Raw genomic sequence first — 21,765 nt, forward strand, 5'->3', positions numbered from 1 at the left:
GTTATTATAGCCACATCTAAAGATGTATGTAGACTGTACCCCCTTGTGTTCTCTTGAGGGAACAAACCCTGAACGATTTTCAGTAGGAGATCAGGGCATGTAATTTGTGGAGCTGTCTGACCTCTAAATCTCCTCATAGCAACCCAGTAGGCGCGTTTCCATGGGTCTATATCAGCCTCTGCGCAGAGTTGCTTGAAGCTGTCCTTCTTGCTTCGCTGTATAGCCAGCTTCAGGTTTCTTCGGGCTTCCTTGTAAACTCGCTGTTTCACCTCCTGGTCAATCCTACTCATTGCTCTCTGAGCCGCTCGTCTGGTCCGATGGCACACCGACCGAAGATTTTGACAATTCACTATCCCACCAGCAGTTGGCCCTTCTACTAGTGAAAGTATAACGTCTGGGTATCGATAAGTCGCATGCCTTCCCGATACATTTCGTGATATGGAGGGCTTTTTCCGATGGTGTACCTTGTATAGTATTCTGGTTCAACCACACATCTATGAAAGTTTGTTCGGCAATTGCTTTCGCATACCAACCTGACGTTCTTCACATTTTTGGACGAGCAGATTTCCAGCCGCTTGACTTGCTCTTCAGGCCAAAGACTATTGCCTGGTGGTCACTATGGGTGTACTGTTCACTGACGTTCCAGGACATATCGCGAGTAGTGAAGGAAAAAAGTCAGATCGAAAACCGAACCGAAACCCCCTTTCCAGTAAGTATTAACTGACCATCGTTAGTCAGTATGATATGTAACTGCGTGAAAGTCGCCAAGAGACAACGCCCTCTTGAATTCGTTAGTGAACTTTCCCACTCTGTGGCCCATGTATTGAAATCAAAGGCAATGACTTTTGGTTTCCGTTCTTTTGCTTCCAGAACCAATCTGTCCAGCATGTCCTCGAATTTGGCCAACGTCAGGCTTTGACAAGCATAGCAGCTGTTGACATATATGTCGTCTATTTTTGCCCATACGAACCCATTTGTAGATTGCCTCATACATTCCTGTATGGCTTGGTCCTCACGTGACGAAAAAGCCGCCCCATCGGCTACCCATATATTATTGTTAGGGTTTCTATATGCTTCGCCTATTATAACTACTAGCACCTCTGATTCATGGGTGATCTGCGAGAGCAAATCTTGCGCGACCTTACAGTGATTGAGGTTGATTTGGGCTAACCTCATTTTCTCGCTGCACTTAGCGCCTTTTTGAACTCGGATCACTTTCCGCTTCCGGCAATATGCTCGCTGTCGAAGCCCTCCTTTTCATCACATAACATGCATTTGCGATCCTTGCTACAATCTCGAGCAATGTGACCTGTTTCACTACAACGCCAGCATCGGCTAAATCGATCAACTTCAATTTTACACACTCTCGCTAGGTGTCCATACAAGAGGCACTTCAAGTATCTCTTCAATGAGATTTGCTCTCTAAGGCGATAAACTACCCGTCCAATACGGACCTTCCCGACATCCAGCAGTTTGCGCGCTGCTTCTGCTGGTAGCCGGATGGTCATCTGTGTACCTCCGAACGCCTTTCTAAGGCTTACAGTGGATGCCTCCTGCAAGTCGTGCAACGTGAGCTGCTTCGCTAAGGTAGTGCAGATTTCCGCCTTAGAAGTGACCTCATCTAGATCGTTACACTGTATAGCGATCTCATGCTTTTGAGCACGCATGGTAGCACTTTCTCTAAGTAAATTTTTGACTTGGCTGCGGAAGCCTTCGACTTTGCTCTCTTCGAACGTGTTCAGTTCCAGCATCAGATCTCCCTTTTGGTTCCTCCGGATCCTTGTTACATTCCTTCCTCCCCCCCCCCCCCCTTGCATTGGACATCCTACCCGTGCTTGAAATAATGAGTGCCTCGGAACGGATCCTCATTCTCTTTGGTCCAACCTGTCGTGTACCTTTTGAGACATAAGAAGAATAATTTTGAGGTTCGCCTTTAAATCTTTTTCATCTTTCCTCGATTTCCTGTATAGAACTCTAATGGTTCTCATGGTTTGACCGCTTTTTGGCCGTTGTGTTTACGTTTGATGAATTCTAACAACTCAACTATTTTCGCTCCAAGTAAAATGAAGGATGTCTCTTCCAGGTGGGACTTCTCTTCCAAAGCCTCTATTCTTCTTTCGGCACTTTTTCTGGCGTCAACGGGATTCCTGTGACCCAGGTTCTTTTCCGCCTTGGATATTGGGGGAGGTCCCGTAATCGTTGAGCTTCTCCTAAACGGATCCGGCTCTCGATACTGAGGAGCCTCCTTAACTCTTTACGCTCGTGTGCGGTTGGTGTCACTGCTGCTTTTAACGACCAACGTTGTCTCTTGGGCACATCCTTCTGCGTATTTGCTATTTGTGTTCTAGGGAGCGATGTGCTCGGTTTAAACACCTCCTTGTCTAAGCTGCTTGTAGCATTAGATGCCACGATAGCCAAGCTGCCCACCACCAAGGCATTGCAGTCGAGGGATATCAATGACCGGGAACCTGCTTGCTCACTCCCAAAAGCCGCCGATACTGGGGTTACGAGCAACTGTACCGTAAATTTATACTCCTTCTCTTCGTCCATGTTGGTGTATTATTCTGGGTATCCTTCCATAGCCATTTATACATGCGGGTGCATCAACATGCGCGCACACCTTCCAATACGTACAAGTACATATTCGTACGCATCCGCCGAGCATTCCCTTATCCGCACAATGGGACGCGCCTGATGGGAGATCTGGCAAATCCCCACAGTTCTGTCTACCTGTCTGTCGCACGCACTTTTCTTGGAAACGGTTACAGCGATTGACACCAAATTTGGTGGATAGGTGGGAACTGTGAACGATCACGCATACAGTGAATTACATCATTCTAGATCAAACTTAAGGGGGGCTCTCCATATATGCAAAAGTGAGGTGCACATTTTTTTTTCACCAAATATAGTCTGGTGGGGACGAAAGGTCTCGATTAGTATTTTTAGATGCCGGTCTTAGTTTTGACATTTGTTTGAACGATGGGGAGTGCGAGGAGGGAGTCGAAAGAGATCATTTCTTTAACCATTCTCAGAAACTACCCAACTGAAAAATCTGAAAAAAAAATCAGGAAGCTGCCACTATATGGTGCTTGGGCTCTGAACTACCCTTCATACCGATATATTTTCAAATAAAGTTAATAATAGCATATTATTATAATTTTCAGTAATTGGCTACAAAACCCCCTTTAAGTTCTTTCTAGCATCACGGCTATGACATATAGCTTGATCTTGCCAAGTTTGGTGGACATCGCACTGTAACTAATAAAAGTTATAATAGGACAAAGTTGTGGCCTCTGTGCAAATCTGAGGCTTTGAATATTAGTATCACGGGAAGGTCGGTATTCTCATATAATATATGCATATTTTACGTGCTAGGTTCTAATCGGACAAATATTTTTATATAAGAAATACGCAAAACCTTTCATACCTGAAGCGTCCAGCTTTCGATTTCCCGACTTGTTTTAGTTTTCAGTCAAATTTAGATCGCGTTAATTTGACATTTCAGGGTCTGATCTAGAGCCACGCATCGATTAAAGGACACGTGAAATTTTGTTAAATGTCACCCGAGGGACTAAAGTGCTTAAAGAACCTCTTCTTCTCACATCCCTGCGCTTGCCTAGCAACGAGGTAAGCATGCGCGTGTCGAAGGAGCAGTTTCGTCATCTTTACAGGTTTTCAGAATAGCTTTCCAATCTTGATCTTCTCCGGCCACGCAGCATTTTCGTTTTATCACCCATACCTTATAAGCCTTGGACTATCACAAAACTTCCCCCAAAAATTGGACTTCAGCATTAAATCTCCACTGATTTACCGGATTGAAAACACATCGGAAATGCTTGTCTTATTGAAGAAGATTTTTATAGTAAAATCCAAAATTGTTCTAATCTTATCTAAATTCCTCTTAAGACTTAGTTGAGGTATAAATATCTCAGAGTAGATCACGTCGCTATTAGTTGTCTTTGAATACAGATCTGGGAAAAACACCAAAATGTGGCGCCCGATTGCCTTCGTTTGTTTAATTATCCAAGCTGTAGCTGGTAATGCTTAACTGATTCGATAAGATTTGAAAAGGATATCTATTTTCCGTGCTTTTTATTACAGGAACATGCAGATTGGACTTCAACTCAAAAGCCCCTGGAGTGTTCACCGGAAAATTCGGTTCTAACATTATCATCTTGAGTGCCGCAGATGGTGAGATATCCTGGGATGACAACCTACTAATCAACGCATATTGCAGAAACGGTTTCAAGTAAGGACATTTTTCATTTTTTTGGAGTTTGATTTCACACTCACATCCTGAAACGAAACTATCATAACTTGATATCTTTTTATCATCTCTAGGGGCTATTCGTCTTACACATCAACACCAGAAAAAAATCTTATCCTCTCATGCTCTGGTTCGACCATCTACTACCAGACATCAGAGTCCGGTTCAAAGAATGAAATTCGCTCAGGATACATGTCTTGTCAAACAGAATCCACATATTATGAAGCCACCATCAGTGCTTGTAAGGAATACGGACTTGCGTATGGATTGTTTGTTGGGAAACAACCCATTATCCTTGCTGATGTTTGTTATAATTTGAACACAATGAGGACTCAATTTGTTCACTACGTAGCTGGTCCACGTTCATCAGTCCTTGAGGTTCAGAGCACATTCAATCCATCAAATACAACATTTGCATCCAATGCCTCAGTCAATGTAGTTTTTGATTCTGGGGCTATCAAAAAGGAGTAAGTAATCAGATTACCTTTCACATTGAAGGTGTTGCTACAAAAGGAACTGACTCACAATTTAGACTAAATTAATTAATAAACAATGTAATTACAGAAACAATTCACTGGTAAAAGCCGTCCACGATGAAATTCCCTTCTACGCTGAAATTGTACAATACCAACTGGAAGAACTAGTTCCTCTGGATAAGTCAGTCGGCATTCTAAGTCCCTACACAGATGATTTCATTAACACCAACACAATTGCCTGGTGGAAACCTTTGAAATTTGGTAACTGGGAATTAGTGCAGGAAGCCATTGACCAAGTTTCAATGAGTTCATCCTACGACATATTTGCTGGAACATCGGGGGCTGTGATGTATCCTTTGAACAACAGATGCTCATTGAGTGACAAACTGACATATCGAGTGGATCAGTACCTACGAGATGTACCCTTGTATGTTTGGAACTACGTAAAATCGAGGGATGATAAAACAGATAAAGGAGTCATTATCATCGGCGTGAACTCCCCGTTCTTTGAAGGCGGGAATAAAACTGATATTCCTTGTGCAGACATCTGCGACAACATTCCGTGGCTCAGCAGCTTGAAAAATGTCCGGAAAATGCCATCGCTTGGATATGTATTTTGCTGCAAACCAGGAACTATAAAATTGGAAAACTTTCCAGATTTGTAAATCAACTTAGTACGCAGAAGGATTTATCAAACAATTTCTATTAAAGGAAAATGTCTTAAAATAAATAAATTCTGCTAACAGCAAAAATGCATTTTTACCAAAAGTATTATTATCATTCTGTTAAGGGAAATTGCCAGGAAGCCTATAACCATCAGGAATTTGATATATTCCCTACTTATAGGTATTTCAACTTGGCATCTGGTACTAAGTATTCCGCCAAGTGCCTCGATCCACTTTGCACAAGTGCCGAACACTCATCCACAACGTGTAAAGAAGTTTCGACACACTCCGCGCAAAACCTGCAGACGATATCCGTAGATATCCTTAGCTTCCCCAGGTGATAGTTTAGTCGGCAGTGACGAGAGAGTATTCCCACTATAATTCGGTGGTTCTTCCTGTCGATGTTCAAACAGTCCTTTGTGCCCTTCGATTCTTGTCCCTCCATAAGCACCCTCGACGGCTCCAATCCTGGTAGGCTCGCCTAGTATAGTTCCAGGATAGTTCATCCGCTGCCTTATTGCCTTCCAGTCCAACATGGCATGGAACCCAGAGTATCCAGTCCTTATTGTGTGAGCCGAGCGTCTTCAGTCTTTCAAGGCATTCCCATATCAGTTTAGAGTTCACCTGATCAAAGTGTCCTGGTCGCCGCTTGCTGTTGACCAGACTAGCAATGTTCTGTCCCCTATAGTTCCTTTGGAGGTTAAAAGAGGCATGTTTGGCTTTGACGTGCATTTGCGCCTAGAATGTGCTAGTGTGCTTACCTACTGGATCATCAATCGCGTCGCTCATTCCCTCTGCTCAGAAGGATTACCAGTGTACCAAGTAATCAGTTGCTAGTTTAAGCTATTTTTATAACCACCCCCTCCCAGTTTGCCCTGTTACGCTAACGTGTTTCAAATTTCTTACCGAAGTGAAACCTCGTTGCCATGAAGAATATCAATTTTCTTTTGATTTATTCAGCTTCCCGATTCATTGGTACTCTCGGCCATTGTGAAAAGCCCTTTCCTTGGTTGCATCTGCCTGTCATATGGAGAGGGGTTAATCCAAGTTGGACCTTCAGAGATGCCGTTGAACATGTCGTCATTGCTCCACTGATACACATGTAAGCCAGTCAGTAGAGTTTGTATAACTCCCTGGCCTGTGTGCTGAGTTCAGTTCTCTCTGCATAGATAACCACCCCATAGGTAATCATAAGCCTTACTTTGTTTTTTCTTCAGCCTTTGTTCCGTTCACACGCGGGGTCGGCTCGTCGTGATCGGCTTTCCCATTTGGCTCTATCGAATGCCTGATCTGGGTGCAATCGCGACGCTTTCAACTCGCCATCTAGCGTATCAAGCCACCGTTGTTTAGGTCTACCTTTTGGTTGTTTACCATCGACTTCGATGTTCAGATCAATCTTGGCAAGTGAATTCTCGTTTGCACAAATTGCGTGACGATACCATCGAAGACGTCTCTCTCCCAACTTTTCCACGATCGGTGCAACCCCATAACGATCGCGGATATCCTCATTTCGGATGTGATCTAAACGTGTGACGCCACTAGTCCAACGTAGCATCTTTGTCTCCATTACCGCAAGACGCCGTTTATTGTCTTTTATGGTCGGCCAACACTCAGAACCATAGAGAGCGACTGGACGGACGACATTGCAGTAAATTCTAGATTTCAGACGTTCGTTGATACGTCGATCACAAAGAACACCAGTTGTGGAACGTCACTTCATCCAGGTTGCGTTAATGCGTGAAGCAATTTCATAACGCAGTTCTCCATTGGCTGATAGCGTTGACCCGAGGTATTTAAATCGCTCCGTTCTGGGCAGATCACTGCCGCTGACAGTAATTGTGCCTGTTTCATGGGGATCGTTCGTTAACACTTCAGTTTTGTTTAGATTCAATCTGAAACCGTGTTGCATGAGGCGATCATTCCATTTTTGGAGAAATTGCTCGAGATCGTTTTTGCTATCAAATGCTAGGAAAACATCATCTGCATAAAGCAGTGTGTAGGGCGCTGGACGTTGGATATCCCGTGTGACGGTGTCCATAACAAGGACAAAGAGAAGTGGTGAGAGGGCACTTCCTTGATGAACTCCAACAGAGACACGAAGCGGTTTTGATACACCCGCCATACTTCGAACTTTTCTTTTCGGATCGTGATCAAGCAATTGAACCCAGCGCACGGGTTCTTCTGGCACGAAGTGTTGTCGTAAAGCATACCAAATGAGTTCGTCTGGCACACGGTCAACCACTTTTTCCAAATCCAGAAATGCAATGTAGAGAGTGCGATGCTTCTCACGGTGGTTCTCCCTGAGTCACTGCGCAGCGTGTATTGCGTCAGCAGTTCCGCAGTTCTTGACAAATCCGGCTGGATTCACGATTACTTCAACGATTTCGCTGATACGGTTGTCAAGAGTGCGTTCAAAAATCTTCATGGTATGGGAAAGTAACCAGATCGGACGGTAATTTGAACATTCTGCTGGGCTACCTTTCTTTTTCCATATTGGTACAGTGATACTTTCTTCCCAGTCAGATGGTGTTCTTCCTTCCTGAATAACCCGGTTAAAGAATTCACTGAGCCCCAGTGTTAGGTCCCAGCTCTTCGCTTTCCAGAGCTCAGATGCGATGTCGTCAGGTCCTGTTGCTTTCCCCGATTTCATTTGTTTTATTGCCTCTTTGACTTCAGTTACGCTGACTGGTGGAACTGCTCCAAATGTCGGCAATGATTGTGGAAGCGGAGGGTGAGCAAATTCTTCAGTTGAAATCTGCTCGAAGTATTCTCGCCATCTATCTGTTGCGGCTCGACGGTTGGTAAGCAAAGTACTGTTCTTGTCATTAACACAACAGAAGTGTTCGATATCCTGTGTGCGTTCATTACGGCTTTTAGCAAGTCGATACAGATCTCTCTCGCCATCCCGAGTGTCGAGTTTATCGTAAAGGTTTTTCATAAGCTTTACTATTGCAATGTATATCCAAAGTAGTATCTTCGAGGTACCAACTGGTCTTCCAAGTTAAGGCTTGGATACGGTTGACAAAATTACATGAAAAACCAACGTTACGAAGATACGATACGAGCCTCTGGCAGGATGGATTTTACAACGATGAACCTGGCAAAGAAAGCGGAATAACGATTTGCGCATTTTTTTATGGAACGTGCGTTCCCTGTACAGACTGAATACTGCTCAGCTCAGCAGCTAGCCGACACCCTGCACCCATTTTAAGGCTGATGTAACGGCGCTACATGGATTGCATTGGACAGTGACTAGTTTCGTGGACAACAGCCACTATACTATATATTACACTGGCCATCCAGTAAACCATGCGTTCGGAAAAAGTTTCCTAGTCAGTCAAAAAATGAAACCGGCTTTGATAACATAAGCGAAAGGCTATGCGTTTGCGAGGCAAATCTAAAAATATAAACCTCATTAACGTTCACGCCCCTACAGAGGAGATTTCAAAGTCGGAGAAGAATACCTTCTGAGAGGCAGTTAAGCGGACCTTCGAAGCCTGTCCTACGTATGATATCAAAATCATACTTAGAGATTTTAACAGTCAAGTAGGAATAGAGGCCATATTCAGGCGATACGTAGGTTCCCATAACTTACATAGGGATACCAGTTTGCAGTATCGCACGATATGGTTGTTGGAAGTACCTGGTTTGCGCGGAAAGCGGTCCGCAAACATACATGGACTTTTCCAGACGGGACCACTTTCAACCAAATTGATCACGTGTTGATTGAACGCCGCCATCTCTCAGCTTTGATCAATGTCAGAACATGTAGTGGGTCAATATCGACTTGCATCACTATCTCGTTTGGCATGGTGTTCCGAGTTAGAATTAGAACACCACTTTCAATCCCCTCTGACAATCAGGTGAAAGTGAATACTGAAGCCATCCACAACAAAGCTTACCGTAACACTTATAAGGGAGAAATGGATTCCACAATAACCGCAGCGAACAGATGCCCTGGAAATTAAGCATCAACAAATTATATTCACCACTACTTGAAGGTACATACTTGGTAATGGTCACCGGGAACCGCTAAACTCACAAAGAAAGCGGGAACGCGCAGAGGCCTCTCACTAACTCCAACGGGTAAAGAAACGACTTCGCTGATGGAAAAAGCAAGCCTGGGAGAACCAACAAGTCAGGGAAATCGAGAACTACAGGCAACAGCCGCTCAGCGAGAAAATTTGATCAACAATCTGGGACGTACAGTCTACCTTCAACCAGATCGAGCAGGCGGCGCCAGATCTTGGGCTGCACATTATTGAAGGCAAGACGAAGTAAATGGTGGTAACGTCAGCGCCAAAGAACAACAAACGAATAACATCGAATCGCACTGGTCAAACGAAATCAATAAAGATAGGAGACTACAACTTTGAGACCGTTGAAAACTTCTCCTATCTAGGGTTGAAAATCACAAGCGATAACAGCTACGATGATGAAATCCGCGCAGGGTGCTGACAGCGAAGAGAGTCTATTACAAAACTGTTTCGTTCGAAACGTTTCACCAGAGCGTCAAAGCTCTCACCGTACAAGACAATGATCTTGCCAGTCCTCATGTATTCCTCGGAGATCTGGGTTCTTAGCAAAAGAACTACGAACTCTTAGCAGTGTTGGAGAGAGGAATCCTCCGTAGAATTTTGAACCCCTACATGAGGATAGACGATTCCGTAGCATACATAACGACGAAATCTATGAGCGATACCACGACCGTCCGGTTGTGGATAAAATCCGACTCAACATGTTGCGATGAAGGGGTTACTTAACCCATATGAATGAGGATGATCCAGCCTGGAAAGTCTATAAGAGCAATATGTATTTAAGAGAAAGAAGACGAGCGGAGATGGAGCGATGGCGTAGGTTCTTGGACGCCAGACAGCTTTTAGGGATATCGAATTGGTATACCTCGGCGCAAAACCGGGCTGTCTGGAGTTCCTTATTAGAGCAGACCTAGACCGGATACCGGTTGTTGCGCCACTGATGATGATGATGATGGGAGTAGATGGTATTAATTGCACTGCTTGCTTTGCCTCTAGTGAGTTCATGGATTAAATCTCAAGAATCCCTGAAATTTAATTCTTATGTACTTCATTGATCGTGACCCGCTTATTGTTGTGCTGCTGGTGTTAAATTTCAGACGTTTAGCTCCTCTGTGAATAGATCTCGATCGGCTAGGTCTAGAATGTTCCCGAAAAGTAGGGATTTGAGTTTGGGTTAAAAGACAATGAACCCCAGCTATGACAGTATTTGCAAGAACTACTGAGTAGCTTTCCATCGTTTGGACGATCTTGTCGGTGCTATGGTTCGTAGAAAAAGTAAGGGATCACATTTAGGATCAAGTTTGTGCCGCTCTCAAAGAACGGAACGTTAATCCCCCTTTGGTGGGGTATAGCGCGTCAACCATACCACCAGAAATGCCTTTAACTCTCCCACGACATCTGGAGTCCCTCGCACTCGTACCGTTCGAGCGGCCGCAATGCAATTGCGACGTATCCACTGCCACTTCTGCCTTCCAAACACCCTGGGAAGGAATGACAGGCCTGTGCGCCTACCGAATTCTTCGTTTGAGATAGTTTCAAGCTAGGTACTCCGATGATACGATGCAGACAGGTATCGATGGAAGTTTGGACCTTTTGAATAACAGTGGAGTACGATGTTTTACCCAGAGTGCGATGACCCATCAGACTGAGAACTTTGGATTTGTTGGTATTTATCTTCAATCCAGCTCGATTTGCCTCGTTTCAAATACAAAGCCATTTGGCAAGGTCCATAACCCGCTGAGAGAGGAAAGATGTCATTGCCTATTGAATTCCTCTAGGTCCTCCGGACAAGGTAGCATGAAGAACGTCACTGATAACAAGAAGAAATAAGATCGGCGACAGGATGCAACTCTGGCGGACTCCACTTTCGCCTTCAAAATCCTCCAAAATTTTGCCTCGGTGCAACATGTGACATTTTGCGCCATCTGTGTTGCTCTAATTTTAACTATTAGTTTCTCAGGAATACCCCTCCTGCATGGAGCACTCCAGATACATTCCCTGTTCACGCTTTCCAAAAATTTCTCGAAATCGATGAAGATCAGGTGCGGCGAAAATCTAAACTCCGCGCACTTTTCCAGAATGATCCGTAGGGTGTTGACGGTGTCAATGCAGGAGGATCCGGAGAGAAAACCAGTCTCTATCGATCAAGCTTTCGAGGTGATCGTTGATGCGCTCGAGAATTATTTTAACTACTACCTTTGCAACGGCGGGGAACCCGCAGATACACCTCCAGTTGACGCACTCAAAACAAGTCTTTTTCTTTGGGATCTTAACGATCATTCCCTTGTTCTACTCTTTGGGGAAGGCTTCGGATTCAAGCGCGTGTCGACGGAGCACTTCGATGGAGCTTGAGTATTTGCGGATGAACCTTTCCCCTCTTGGTAGTCTCCGGCACTCACGATTGGCACTTAATCATCCATTGTTATTACAAATTTTAAAAATACCCATTAAGAATCCCCAACTCCTTCACATTGTTTTTCCGAGAGGAGGTGTTATGCAATTAACCCTGAACTATCTCAATCTTTCCTCCAAGAAATGGATTAAATCTCCAGTGAATTACCTGATTGATAACAAATCGGAAATGTTTGGTTTATGAATCGAATCTTAAAAAGATAAAGTAAAGTAAAGATTTTTATGGTAAAATCCAAATTTATTTTAATCTTATCTAAATTCCCCTTAAGACTTAATTTCGGTATAAATACCACAGAGTGGGTAACGTTGTTATTAGTTCTCTTTGAATACAGTTCAAGGAAAACCACCAAAATGTGGCGCCAGATTGTTTTCGTTTGTTTAATTATCCAAGCTGTAGCTGGTAATGCTTAGCTGATTCGATAAGCTTTGAAAAGGATATCTATCTTTTTTGCTTTTTATTACAGGAACGTGCAGATTGGACTTCAAGTCAAAAGCCCCTGGAGTGTTCACCAGAAAATTCGGTTCTAACAATATCATCTTGAGTGCCGCAGATGGTGAGATATCCTGGGATGACAACATGATAGTCAACGCCCATTGCAGAAATGGTTTCACGTAAGGATATTTTTCATTTATTGTCATTGGGGTTTAACTTTAGACTCATTTTCTGAAAGGGGACCATGATCACTTGGTATCTTTTTATCTCCTCCAGGGACTATTCGTATTACACGTCAACACCGGAAAAGGATCTTATCCTTTCTTGTTCTGGTTCGACTGTATACTACAAGACATCGGAGTACGATGCAACAAATCAAGTTCGCTCAGGATACATGTCTTGCCAGACTGAATCCACATATTATGAAGCCACCATCAGTGCATGTAAGGAATACGGACTTGCGTATGGATTGTTTGTTGGGAAACAACCCGTCATCCTTGCTGATGTTTGCTATAATTTGAACACAATGAGAACTCAATTTGTTCACTACGTAGCTGGCCCGCGTTCACCAGTCGTTGAAATCCAGAGCACATTCAATCCATCCAATGCAACAGTTGGATCCAATGTGTCAGTCAATGCATTTTTCGATTCTGAGGCTATCGAAAATGAGTAAGTAATCACGGAATTAATACCCGATTTGAACTAAATTAACAAATAATTTAATTACAGAAATAATTCATTGGTAAAAGCCGTCCAGGATAAAATGCCTTTCTACTCCGAAATTGTACAATACCAACTACAAGAACTAGTTCCTCTGGATAAGTCTGCTGGCATTCTCAGTCCCTACACAAAAGACTTTATTAACACCAACACAATTGCTTGGTGGAAGCCTTTGAAATTTGGTAACTGGAAATCAGTGGAGGAAGCCATTGCCCAAGTTTCAGCTAGCTCATCATTCGACGTGTTTGCTGGAACATCAGGGGTTGTGATGTATCCTTTGGATAAGAGGTGCTCATTCACTGAAAAATTGACATATCGGGCGGACCAGTATCAGCGAAATGTACCTTTATACGTGTGGAATTACGTAAAATCGAGAGATGATAAAACTGACAAAGGAGTCGTTATTATTGGCGTGAATTCCCCATTCTTTGAAAGTGGGAATAAACCTGATATTCCTTGTGAAGACATCTGCGATAGTATTTCGTGGCTCAGCAGCGTGAATAACGTACGAAAAATGTCATCCCTTGGATATGTATTCTGCTGCAAGCCAGGAACTATAAAATTGGAAAACTTTCCAGATTTGTAAATCAACTTAGTACGTAGAATGATTTGTGAAGCAATTTCTATCTCAGGAATATGGCTTGAAATAAATATATTCTGCAATGCTAACATGAGCATAGACTATTCTTTTGTATCTAGTACGTGAATCGGCAAAGCAGAATTAAGAAAGAATCCACTATGCTGTCCATGATGAATGTTGGTAGTTCAATTCATTTACATAACATAGGCAGGTAGGTCAGTGGTCGCTCTGAGGAGCCCCATTAGCGCTATGGTGCGCCGTTTTGATGCCACACATTCCTAAGACCGTGACTGCTATTATGAGAGCAGGGAGGCAGAGTCCAGCCGGCTCAGATCTTCAGAGTCAGCCCGTGGCATTCACGAGAGAGCAGCTCTCTCACCCTGCAGCTAGAAATCTCTCTGAGGTCCCCAACGAATGGTTTACCCAGTGTCCGTAGCCTGAATCTAGCTAGAGCTGGGAAGTGTCTGAGGGTTTCCTTCCCTTCTCCGCAGCTTCGGCAATGAGAATTGTAAGGTATGCCTAGCCTGGCGGCATGGTCCCTTATAGGCTAGTGCCCCGTGCAGATCGCCAAAATCTTGAATGCATTTGCACGCGTTTGGCACAGGAGCTCTCGTGATCGGGCTATGTTATAAATGGGCCAAATCATCCTTGACTTAGCACAGGTGATAAGCTTTCGCCATCTGAAGCCCGCAGGTGCTAAGAAGGGCGAGTAGATTCCGCCCTTGACAGTTGCCAGCGAAACGCCTGCTGCACCCGTCCAAGGGCTGCCAAGAGTGGAGCCTCGCTTGGCCAATCTGTCAGCCTATGTTCCTATGCCTGGAAACCCAGAGGAGGGTGAGCGTGCCGCCCAGACTACTCAGCGCGTTTCTGCACTGCCCTAACAGCCTGAAGGATATCATCAGTAAGTACAAAGCCTTAATGGCCGCTTGGCTGTCGGTCAGAATGGTTATGTTACGGTTGGGCCTCGGATCATATTCCAGCCATCGACAGATTTGCAGTATCGTCAGTACTTCAACTTGAAATATACTGGCGAAACCTGAGAGACTATCGGACCCGGATATACTGTGCGTACTCGAGATAGCCCCTGCACCGACTCCATAGACCATCCTTGATTCATCAGTGAAGAATACTGTGTCATAGCCTTGCAACACGCCGTCGGCCTTCCACTTTGCCCTGGCTGGAAAGGATACTGCAAAGTTTCTAGTGATGTTCAGCTTGCGTATGGCATAGTCTCTGGGAAATGCCTAGATTTCCCAGGTACTTCATCCAGGAATTTATTGTGGCCAAAGAGCTTTGCTGTTCAGCATCCGGACGTAGTTTGATGCCACTAAACGCTATAACGTATTTAATATGGAGGTCTAATGGGAGGAGATACAGGAGTATATTGAAAGCATCTGCGGAGCAGGACTCTAGAGCCCCAGTAGCACCCGAACACGCGATTCTTTGAGTCCTATACAAAAGAGTCGTACGTCAGGATTGGACGCACCACACGGTAAACCATCCTCGGCTCGATACCCCATTTCATTGCGAAAGTTCTCTTGCAGGCTTATAAGGCTATAAAGGCTTTTTAACACCCAGCTCGATGTTCAATCTCCGATTTAGTTTTGGATCCAGGACTACACCCAGATTCTTTACATTGGAGGAAACAACCAATCTTTGTTCATTCAGCCGTCGTAGGAGGAATTCAGGTTCTCTTGCCTTGGTGATGAATTGTATCAGTTCCATTTTGATTAGGTCCATCCCGATTCCGCAGCATGCGGCCCACACGCACACCATTCGCAACGCTCCTTCCGAGACGTCGCTCATAATGGAAGGATGCTGCTGTCCAATATTCGTCAATTTCGCCCATTACTAGTAACGAGAACACCGGAGAGATGACGCCATCCTGGGGCGTGACTCTGTTCACAGCTTTGGTCAGCTCTGGTTGCCTCCCAGATCCGACTGGATTATTCCGGTACTCAGCATGGATATAATCCAATGCGTAAAATATCCCCCCAATCCATTACTGGTCAAGGCTTGATCGTTATATCTAAGAAGGCAGCTAGGGTATACTGCTAGTAATGCAGTGACCGCTCAACCGTGCCAATTACGGTCCTGGGATTTAGAGAAAGACGTTCTCTCCATAATCGTCCCTAAGCGGATGTGCAAAATGCCCTCTAGGGTCTTCAACACGAAAGAGGTGAGGCAGATTGGTCGAAAGTCCTTCGCAAACTCATGGAGCCGCCAGCCCAGTTTCGGTATGAAAACGACTCGCGCGCGTTTCCAGGACTGTGGTACGCATCCTAAAGGGATACAACTCCCGTAAATCTCAACAAGCCACGGCACAACCCTTTCCTGTTGCTTTTGTAGCATGACTGGCATCATGCCATCTGGCCCCGGAGATTTATATGCCTAGAAACTGTTTATAGTTCAGCCGGTCTTATCCTCGGTAAATACCAATTTGATAGTCTCGCATGGCGGGCGTGGTCGCACACCCTGCAAGCAAGGCTCTAACTCACCGGCGGGAAGTGTTCCTGAACCACCGGCTACAAAGTTTCACCAAAAGATTCCGTTCAGGAGCCTTCCGACTTTTTGGGAAAGGATGGGCTCTTATGTTCCTTGGACAGAATCTTACTGAACCTCACGGTGCCTCTTGGTGGTCTTAATGGCCGACTTGTACTTCTTCAGGTATGACTGCCAATATATATACCTGTAGTAGATGTTGAAGATTTCCCTGGTCACCTTCGTAAGGGTGGAGAGCTTCATTCTACCATGGTGGCAGTGTCTTCTTGCTGTATCAGGTAGTAGGGTAAGGGATTTTAAAGGCGGTATCGATTGCCTTTCCAGAGCCCCGACCTTTGACTCCAGTTCGTTGTTCGTAATTACTTGACGAAACTTTCTCAAGTCGATCCTGCTGGGGTCTCTGAATAGTTTGGAGACCTCTGTGGCAGGATCTAGACTGAAAAGTATCCAACTGTGATCTGAGAAGGATCTCTGGTCAGACATTCTCCAGTTCTCCACGCAAAGAATCCCATTGTCGGTTAGTAGGGTGATATCAAGGTCTTTTTCCCAACCGTCGCAGTTAACCAAGCTGTAGTGTGCACACCCATAGGTTTGCACTAATCATAAAATCAAAGAATGACTCTTTCGTAGATTTCCGAGCTCCTCTAAAGCGTATGCCTTGCATTGACGTCGCAGCCTATCAACATGTTGGCCTTCTTTACTGCAATGGTGCTCGTCAAATGTATTGGTTCTTCTAGCGCAGCTAATCAGCAGTGAGCCAAGTAAGCCGATGAAAGATACACGTTCTCTGCACCAGCCTGCTCCAGTTTGACCATGACTAGGTCGCTGAAACTCAGATCCGTACACACAGAAAAGTTCAGACTCTTCCTCGCGAGATACATGCTCTACGTCTCTTTTGATCAGCGTCTCCTGTGCTGTCGAATAAACTGAAATATTTATTTTGGAGCCCTTTGACGGTTCGGTCGCCTCCGGTCCAGGGTTCCTGTTTAGGGCTATGTCGATATCTTCCTCCAGGAGAAAGAAAAGCAGTTTAGCTGAAGCGCATTTCGAGTGCTGCAGATTTATCTGCATTGCCCTCAGCATGATCTGCTTGCGATCATCGATCCTTGTCTCCTACAACAGCTCATTGTCGGCGTTGGGTTTTGAAACACGGAACACTTTCACTTTTCCTGACCCCGGACCGCACTTTATAGTGGACCTGTTCCAGTGCCCTCAGGCAATCACCGTTTATACGGAGCAGAAAAGTTTAACCGTGTGTCTGGGGTTTCTCCTCCTTGATAGTCGTCTATGAGAATCCCGGGGTTTTGAAGGATCTGGGATTGGACGAGCTTGTCCTTATCCATCCATGCGAATCTTCGGCAACCAGATGCGTGCGACCGGTTTCTTGGGAATTTCGTCGTAAGGGATGACGAGCTTCACACCCACTCAGGTGCTGCTGACCTTAGCGACGCACGAACGGAGAAATTCCCTACAAAATTGATCCTCGAAAGCTATAACGTTGTAACCACGAACCGCCTGAGAGAAATTAAAGCAGGAGATGGATCCCATGTGCTTGCCTTTGGCCTCTAGGAAATACTCAGTGACGACCTCCGACAGCCTGGCCTCGACACTGGTCACACGCTATGTGGTGGCACCAAATATACTGCTCTTGACGGTTACTGTCTCCTGGCTGGATGCGAGCAGCCTGTCCTCCGATGCTGCGCCTGGCACCATCACCTCTTCTTCTATCGTCGGTTTTTTGCTTTTTTTTTTTAAATTGGGTCCATGTCTTGGTCCTACGAGTAGTCCGTGAAGAATGTCCATCCTGGCTAGCCCGACCACTAGAATAAGGGTCTTATTTGAAGCTGAAGATGCGCAAAGTATTTAGAGTTCGCATACTAAATACCAAGCTCCCAATTGGCGACCAATATTGGCCATCATGCCAGTTAACACAGTTAACTTTCGTTGCTTTCTCGCCCGGGTGTCTCAAGTGTTCTTTCAAAATCAATCCATGATCCAGCATAACGCCAAGATTTTTGATGAAGGGATTGGACTCTATCAGCCTCAGTTTAGTGTTCCGCCAAATCTAACGCGACACATGCTTAGATAACATCCTTCAGGTGCTTGTCTACTACAACAATTTCGATTTCGTCTGCATAGCCGATAAGGGTAGCTTGCCACGGAAGTTTGATGTGCAGCACATGGTCTTACATCACGCTCCAAAGTAATGGGCCCAGTACTGAACCTTGCGGCACTCCGTTGATTATCAAATCTTCAACTGGGCATACCTCGGTGTCATAGATGAACTTTCTATCAACAAAATAATTCCTGATGATTAGTTGAATATATGCGGGAAGATTTAGCTGGTTTAAGGCTCCTATTCCATGCTGCCATTGCGCTGAGTTGAAAGCATTCCTCAGGTCGAGGGTGATGATGGCACAATATTTTTTGGTACCGCCTTGCCACCTTATACCTGCAATTACTTTCTCTACCAGATTGACTACCGTGTTGATAGCATCCACCGTTGATCGGCCGGCGCGAAAACCGCACGGTTGTGTGGACATGCCTCTCGCCTCCTCTACAATTGGAAGTAGCCTGTTGCATATAATATGCTCCAGCAACTTTGCTATACTGTTCAGCAAACAAATGGGACAATACGACGATGGCTCTCCAGGTGGTTTACCACTCTTTGGTAACACCACCAGGATTTGCCTTTTCCACTGAGTCGAGAAGGTGCTCTCTTCCAAGCAGGTCCTCCTTTTATCGCCGTCTTCAAAACTACTTTGTGTACTCCGCCCAGCCCAGGGGCTCTTTTTGCCATTACCTTTTAGCAGGCGATGGTTACCTCATCCTCTGTCATACTTGGGATATCCGTTGTGGAATGCTCTTTTTTGACTACAATAATGCAGGTATTTCCCAGCTTTTATGCTCCATCGTGGGTACCCATCCACATTTCGCTCTGGGACCTATACTACCCTTTGACCACCAAATAGATAGTACCACCGTATGCTTTCCGTAAATTCTTTATTACGTGGACATTGTTGTCTGGAATTTGAAATTGCCACACTAGTTCTTTCCATATGTCTTCCTTCGTCGTCATCTCGTCAAGGTCCCTACACTCCACAGTTATCTCATCGGTTAACTGCCTTACCATAGCTTCCTTACGTAAGGATCTACCAACCAAGTTCTGGTAGTTCAGCGTCCTTTCATCCTGCGTCTTCTGAAACTCCAGAAGTAATTCTCCTTTCTGCGTTCCTCTGATCCATGGATCAGGACATGTCATATTGTCTCCCACGCCGCTTAGCGTCGGATGTGGCTTGACCATCCGCAGAATCTCAGAATAAAAGAGATCACCTCTGCTTTCGATAACAATTACATCCGGACGGTACCTCCTTCTTTTTACCTGCTTCCTTGGCTTCACTGTTGTCCAAACATTTGCCCCCAATTCTTAGGATTTCATTTGTGGAACCGATTTCGTGTCCAAACGTTACACTTCCTCCGTTACTAGTTCTTTAAACCATCGGCTTTTCTTTGGTGTTGGGAGTTTTACACAAGTATTCTCCATTCTTTCGCCGTTGCTCTTTTCCCGCTATACAACTTTCCACTTTGGGTTTGTTTGAGTAACTCATTTCGTCTTTTTGGTAGCAATAGGTACCTGTAGCAATGGGGTCGTCGTAGAAGTTTGTAATTGTCCTGCATTCGCTCAGCATTGGTTTGTTGAATTTAATTCACCCATAGCCTTTTCGCAGGTGTCTATAAGGTTTCGAAGAACCACTTTAAAATAGCGATGAACATTATGCTTCGGCCCGACGGATTCGTAGAACATGTTCAGGGTATTACCCATCTCGTTCAGACAATTTTCCACCCTGAGTACTAGGAGTGCATCAATTCTTTCGTCGCTGGTAGTGCTTGTTCTTTGCTGGACCCGGTACCACTTTTGCCACGCGTTCACGGAGCAGTCGCCAGCTTTCGCCTCCCGCTACCTCTGTGGAGGTTCTATTCCTCCAGTCGTCCTTTCCCTTCTTGGAAATGCCCAGCTACAAAACAGTAGGCAGCCGCCGAAAGTTTCAGTATTCGTTTCCCCTGCACACCTCCTGAGTTAGCTGGACTAACTCAGGCATTTCCGTTAGTTTAGGGAGTCTACTAAACTTCCGTACACCTGTCTCGGGATTGCAACAAAGGGGCGTGTTGGGTTCCGAAACCCGCCGGAAATGTTCTCCTCAACCGACAAGACACAACTCTACCCAGGTCACGTATCGTCCGTGCGAGGAGAAACCTGGACGTTCCACTGACACGTGCAGGTGGGTACCAGCAGGTTTGTACGAGGGTGCATCAGCAATTGGTGCGTGGGTATGTGCCTGGGACACAGTTACTGTCAATCAGTCTTTATATACCAGCGACTTTTGGCTTTCTGTTATGGATTCTTCCCATGGCCATTTTTTATCCAGAGGTAGGCATTTTCCTACCTACCCAACTTCTGCATAAACATGCCAATGCACACACGCCCCCAAATGCGAACAACTGCATATTCGTACACCACCGGGCATTCCCTTATCCGCACGAAGCGACACGCCTGATGGGAGATGTAGCAACTCGTTACAGGTGCCTGTTTGTGTGTCTGTCAGTCTATTACACTCATTTTTATTAGAGACAGTTAAAGCGATTGACACCAAATTTGGAAGAAAGGTGGGAACTGTGAAAGCTCACGAATAGAGTGAGTTACACCATTTTTCGTCCAATTTAAGGGAGGTCCCCACAGCTTCCAGCTTCTCGTCTTGATACTTCTTCCCTAGTTTTATTTATTTTATTCGCCTATACCGTGCTACAGAGTGTATGGTGAGGATGACGACAAAGCGTACCTAATAATTACCTGTTGAAATGCCATTTTGAGGAAGTTAGTTAATAGTGCGAGCAAAAATCAGGGCCCATAATATCAAAGGAGTTCAAGCACGGCCATTGGAAATAACGGACAAAATTATGAATTTTTGCCCGTGTTCGAAAAAAAGATCTTCCGGAGAATTTTCGGCCCCTACATGAGTATTGGCAACTGCGACGCCTGTATAAAGACCAAAAGCCCATCTGAACCGGAAGAGGAATCGATTGAGGGTTTGACTCCACTGTCGATCGCGATATTCGGGTCCGGAATTTTACGACTCCGTGTTCGCGGTGGAGCCAATTTTTTTTTCTTTTTAATTCAAATTTAGATCGCGTGTTGATTATTCGTTAGGTGCACGTGAAGTCCTTAGTTGATTTGATACCTTAGGATCTGACCCAGATCAACGCATCGATTAAAGGACTTATGAAATTTTGGTAAATGACACGTGGAGGACCAAAGTGCTTGAAGTACTCACTTCCCCTCACTTTCCCGTGCCTGGCTAGAAACGAGTTTCAGTACTTGCGGGCGGGCCTTCACGGTCAATTTGGCCATCTTTTTAGGTTTTCAGAATAGCTTTCTCCTCTTGCTCGTCTCCTGCCAATCAGGATTGTCGTTTCACCATCTATACGTTATGCAATTAACCCTGAATTATCACAATATTTCCCCCAAAAAAATGGACTTCAGCCTTAAATTCCCAGTGGTTTACCTGATTGATAATACATCGGAAATGCTTGGCTTATGTTCCCAATCTTAAGAAGATAAAGAAAATTGAAGATTTTTATTGTAAAATCCAAATTTATTTTAATCTTATCTAAATT

General features: G+C 44.8%; 2 protein-coding genes across 2 annotated transcripts; both read left to right on the forward strand.

Moving 5' to 3' along the window:
- Nucleotides 1-3,957: 3,957 nt before the first annotated feature.
- On the forward strand, nt 3,958-5,442 carry LOC119660497. Its single transcript, XM_038069095.1, has 4 exons — nt 3,958-4,037; nt 4,102-4,249; nt 4,342-4,734; nt 4,832-5,442. The coding sequence occupies exons 1-4, from the start codon at nt 3,989-3,991 to the stop codon at nt 5,406-5,408; spliced, it is 1,167 nt and encodes a 388-aa protein (XP_037925023.1). The 5' UTR covers nt 3,958-3,988; the 3' UTR covers nt 5,409-5,442.
- Nucleotides 5,443-12,177: 6,735 nt separating this feature from the next.
- Nucleotides 12,178-13,679, forward strand: LOC119660479. The gene is made up of 4 exons (XM_038069070.1): nt 12,178-12,257; nt 12,322-12,469; nt 12,567-12,959; nt 13,020-13,679. Exons 1-4 carry the CDS (start codon nt 12,209-12,211, stop codon nt 13,594-13,596), a joined length of 1,167 nt encoding a protein of 388 aa, XP_037924998.1. The 5' UTR covers nt 12,178-12,208; the 3' UTR covers nt 13,597-13,679.
- The last annotated feature ends 8,086 nt before the right edge of the window (nt 13,680-21,765 follow it).

This window comes from Hermetia illucens, chromosome 1 (genome assembly GCF_905115235.1).
Source record: "Hermetia illucens chromosome 1, iHerIll2.2.curated.20191125, whole genome shotgun sequence".
Classification (NCBI taxonomy): Eukaryota; Metazoa; Arthropoda; class Insecta; order Diptera; family Stratiomyidae; genus Hermetia; species Hermetia illucens.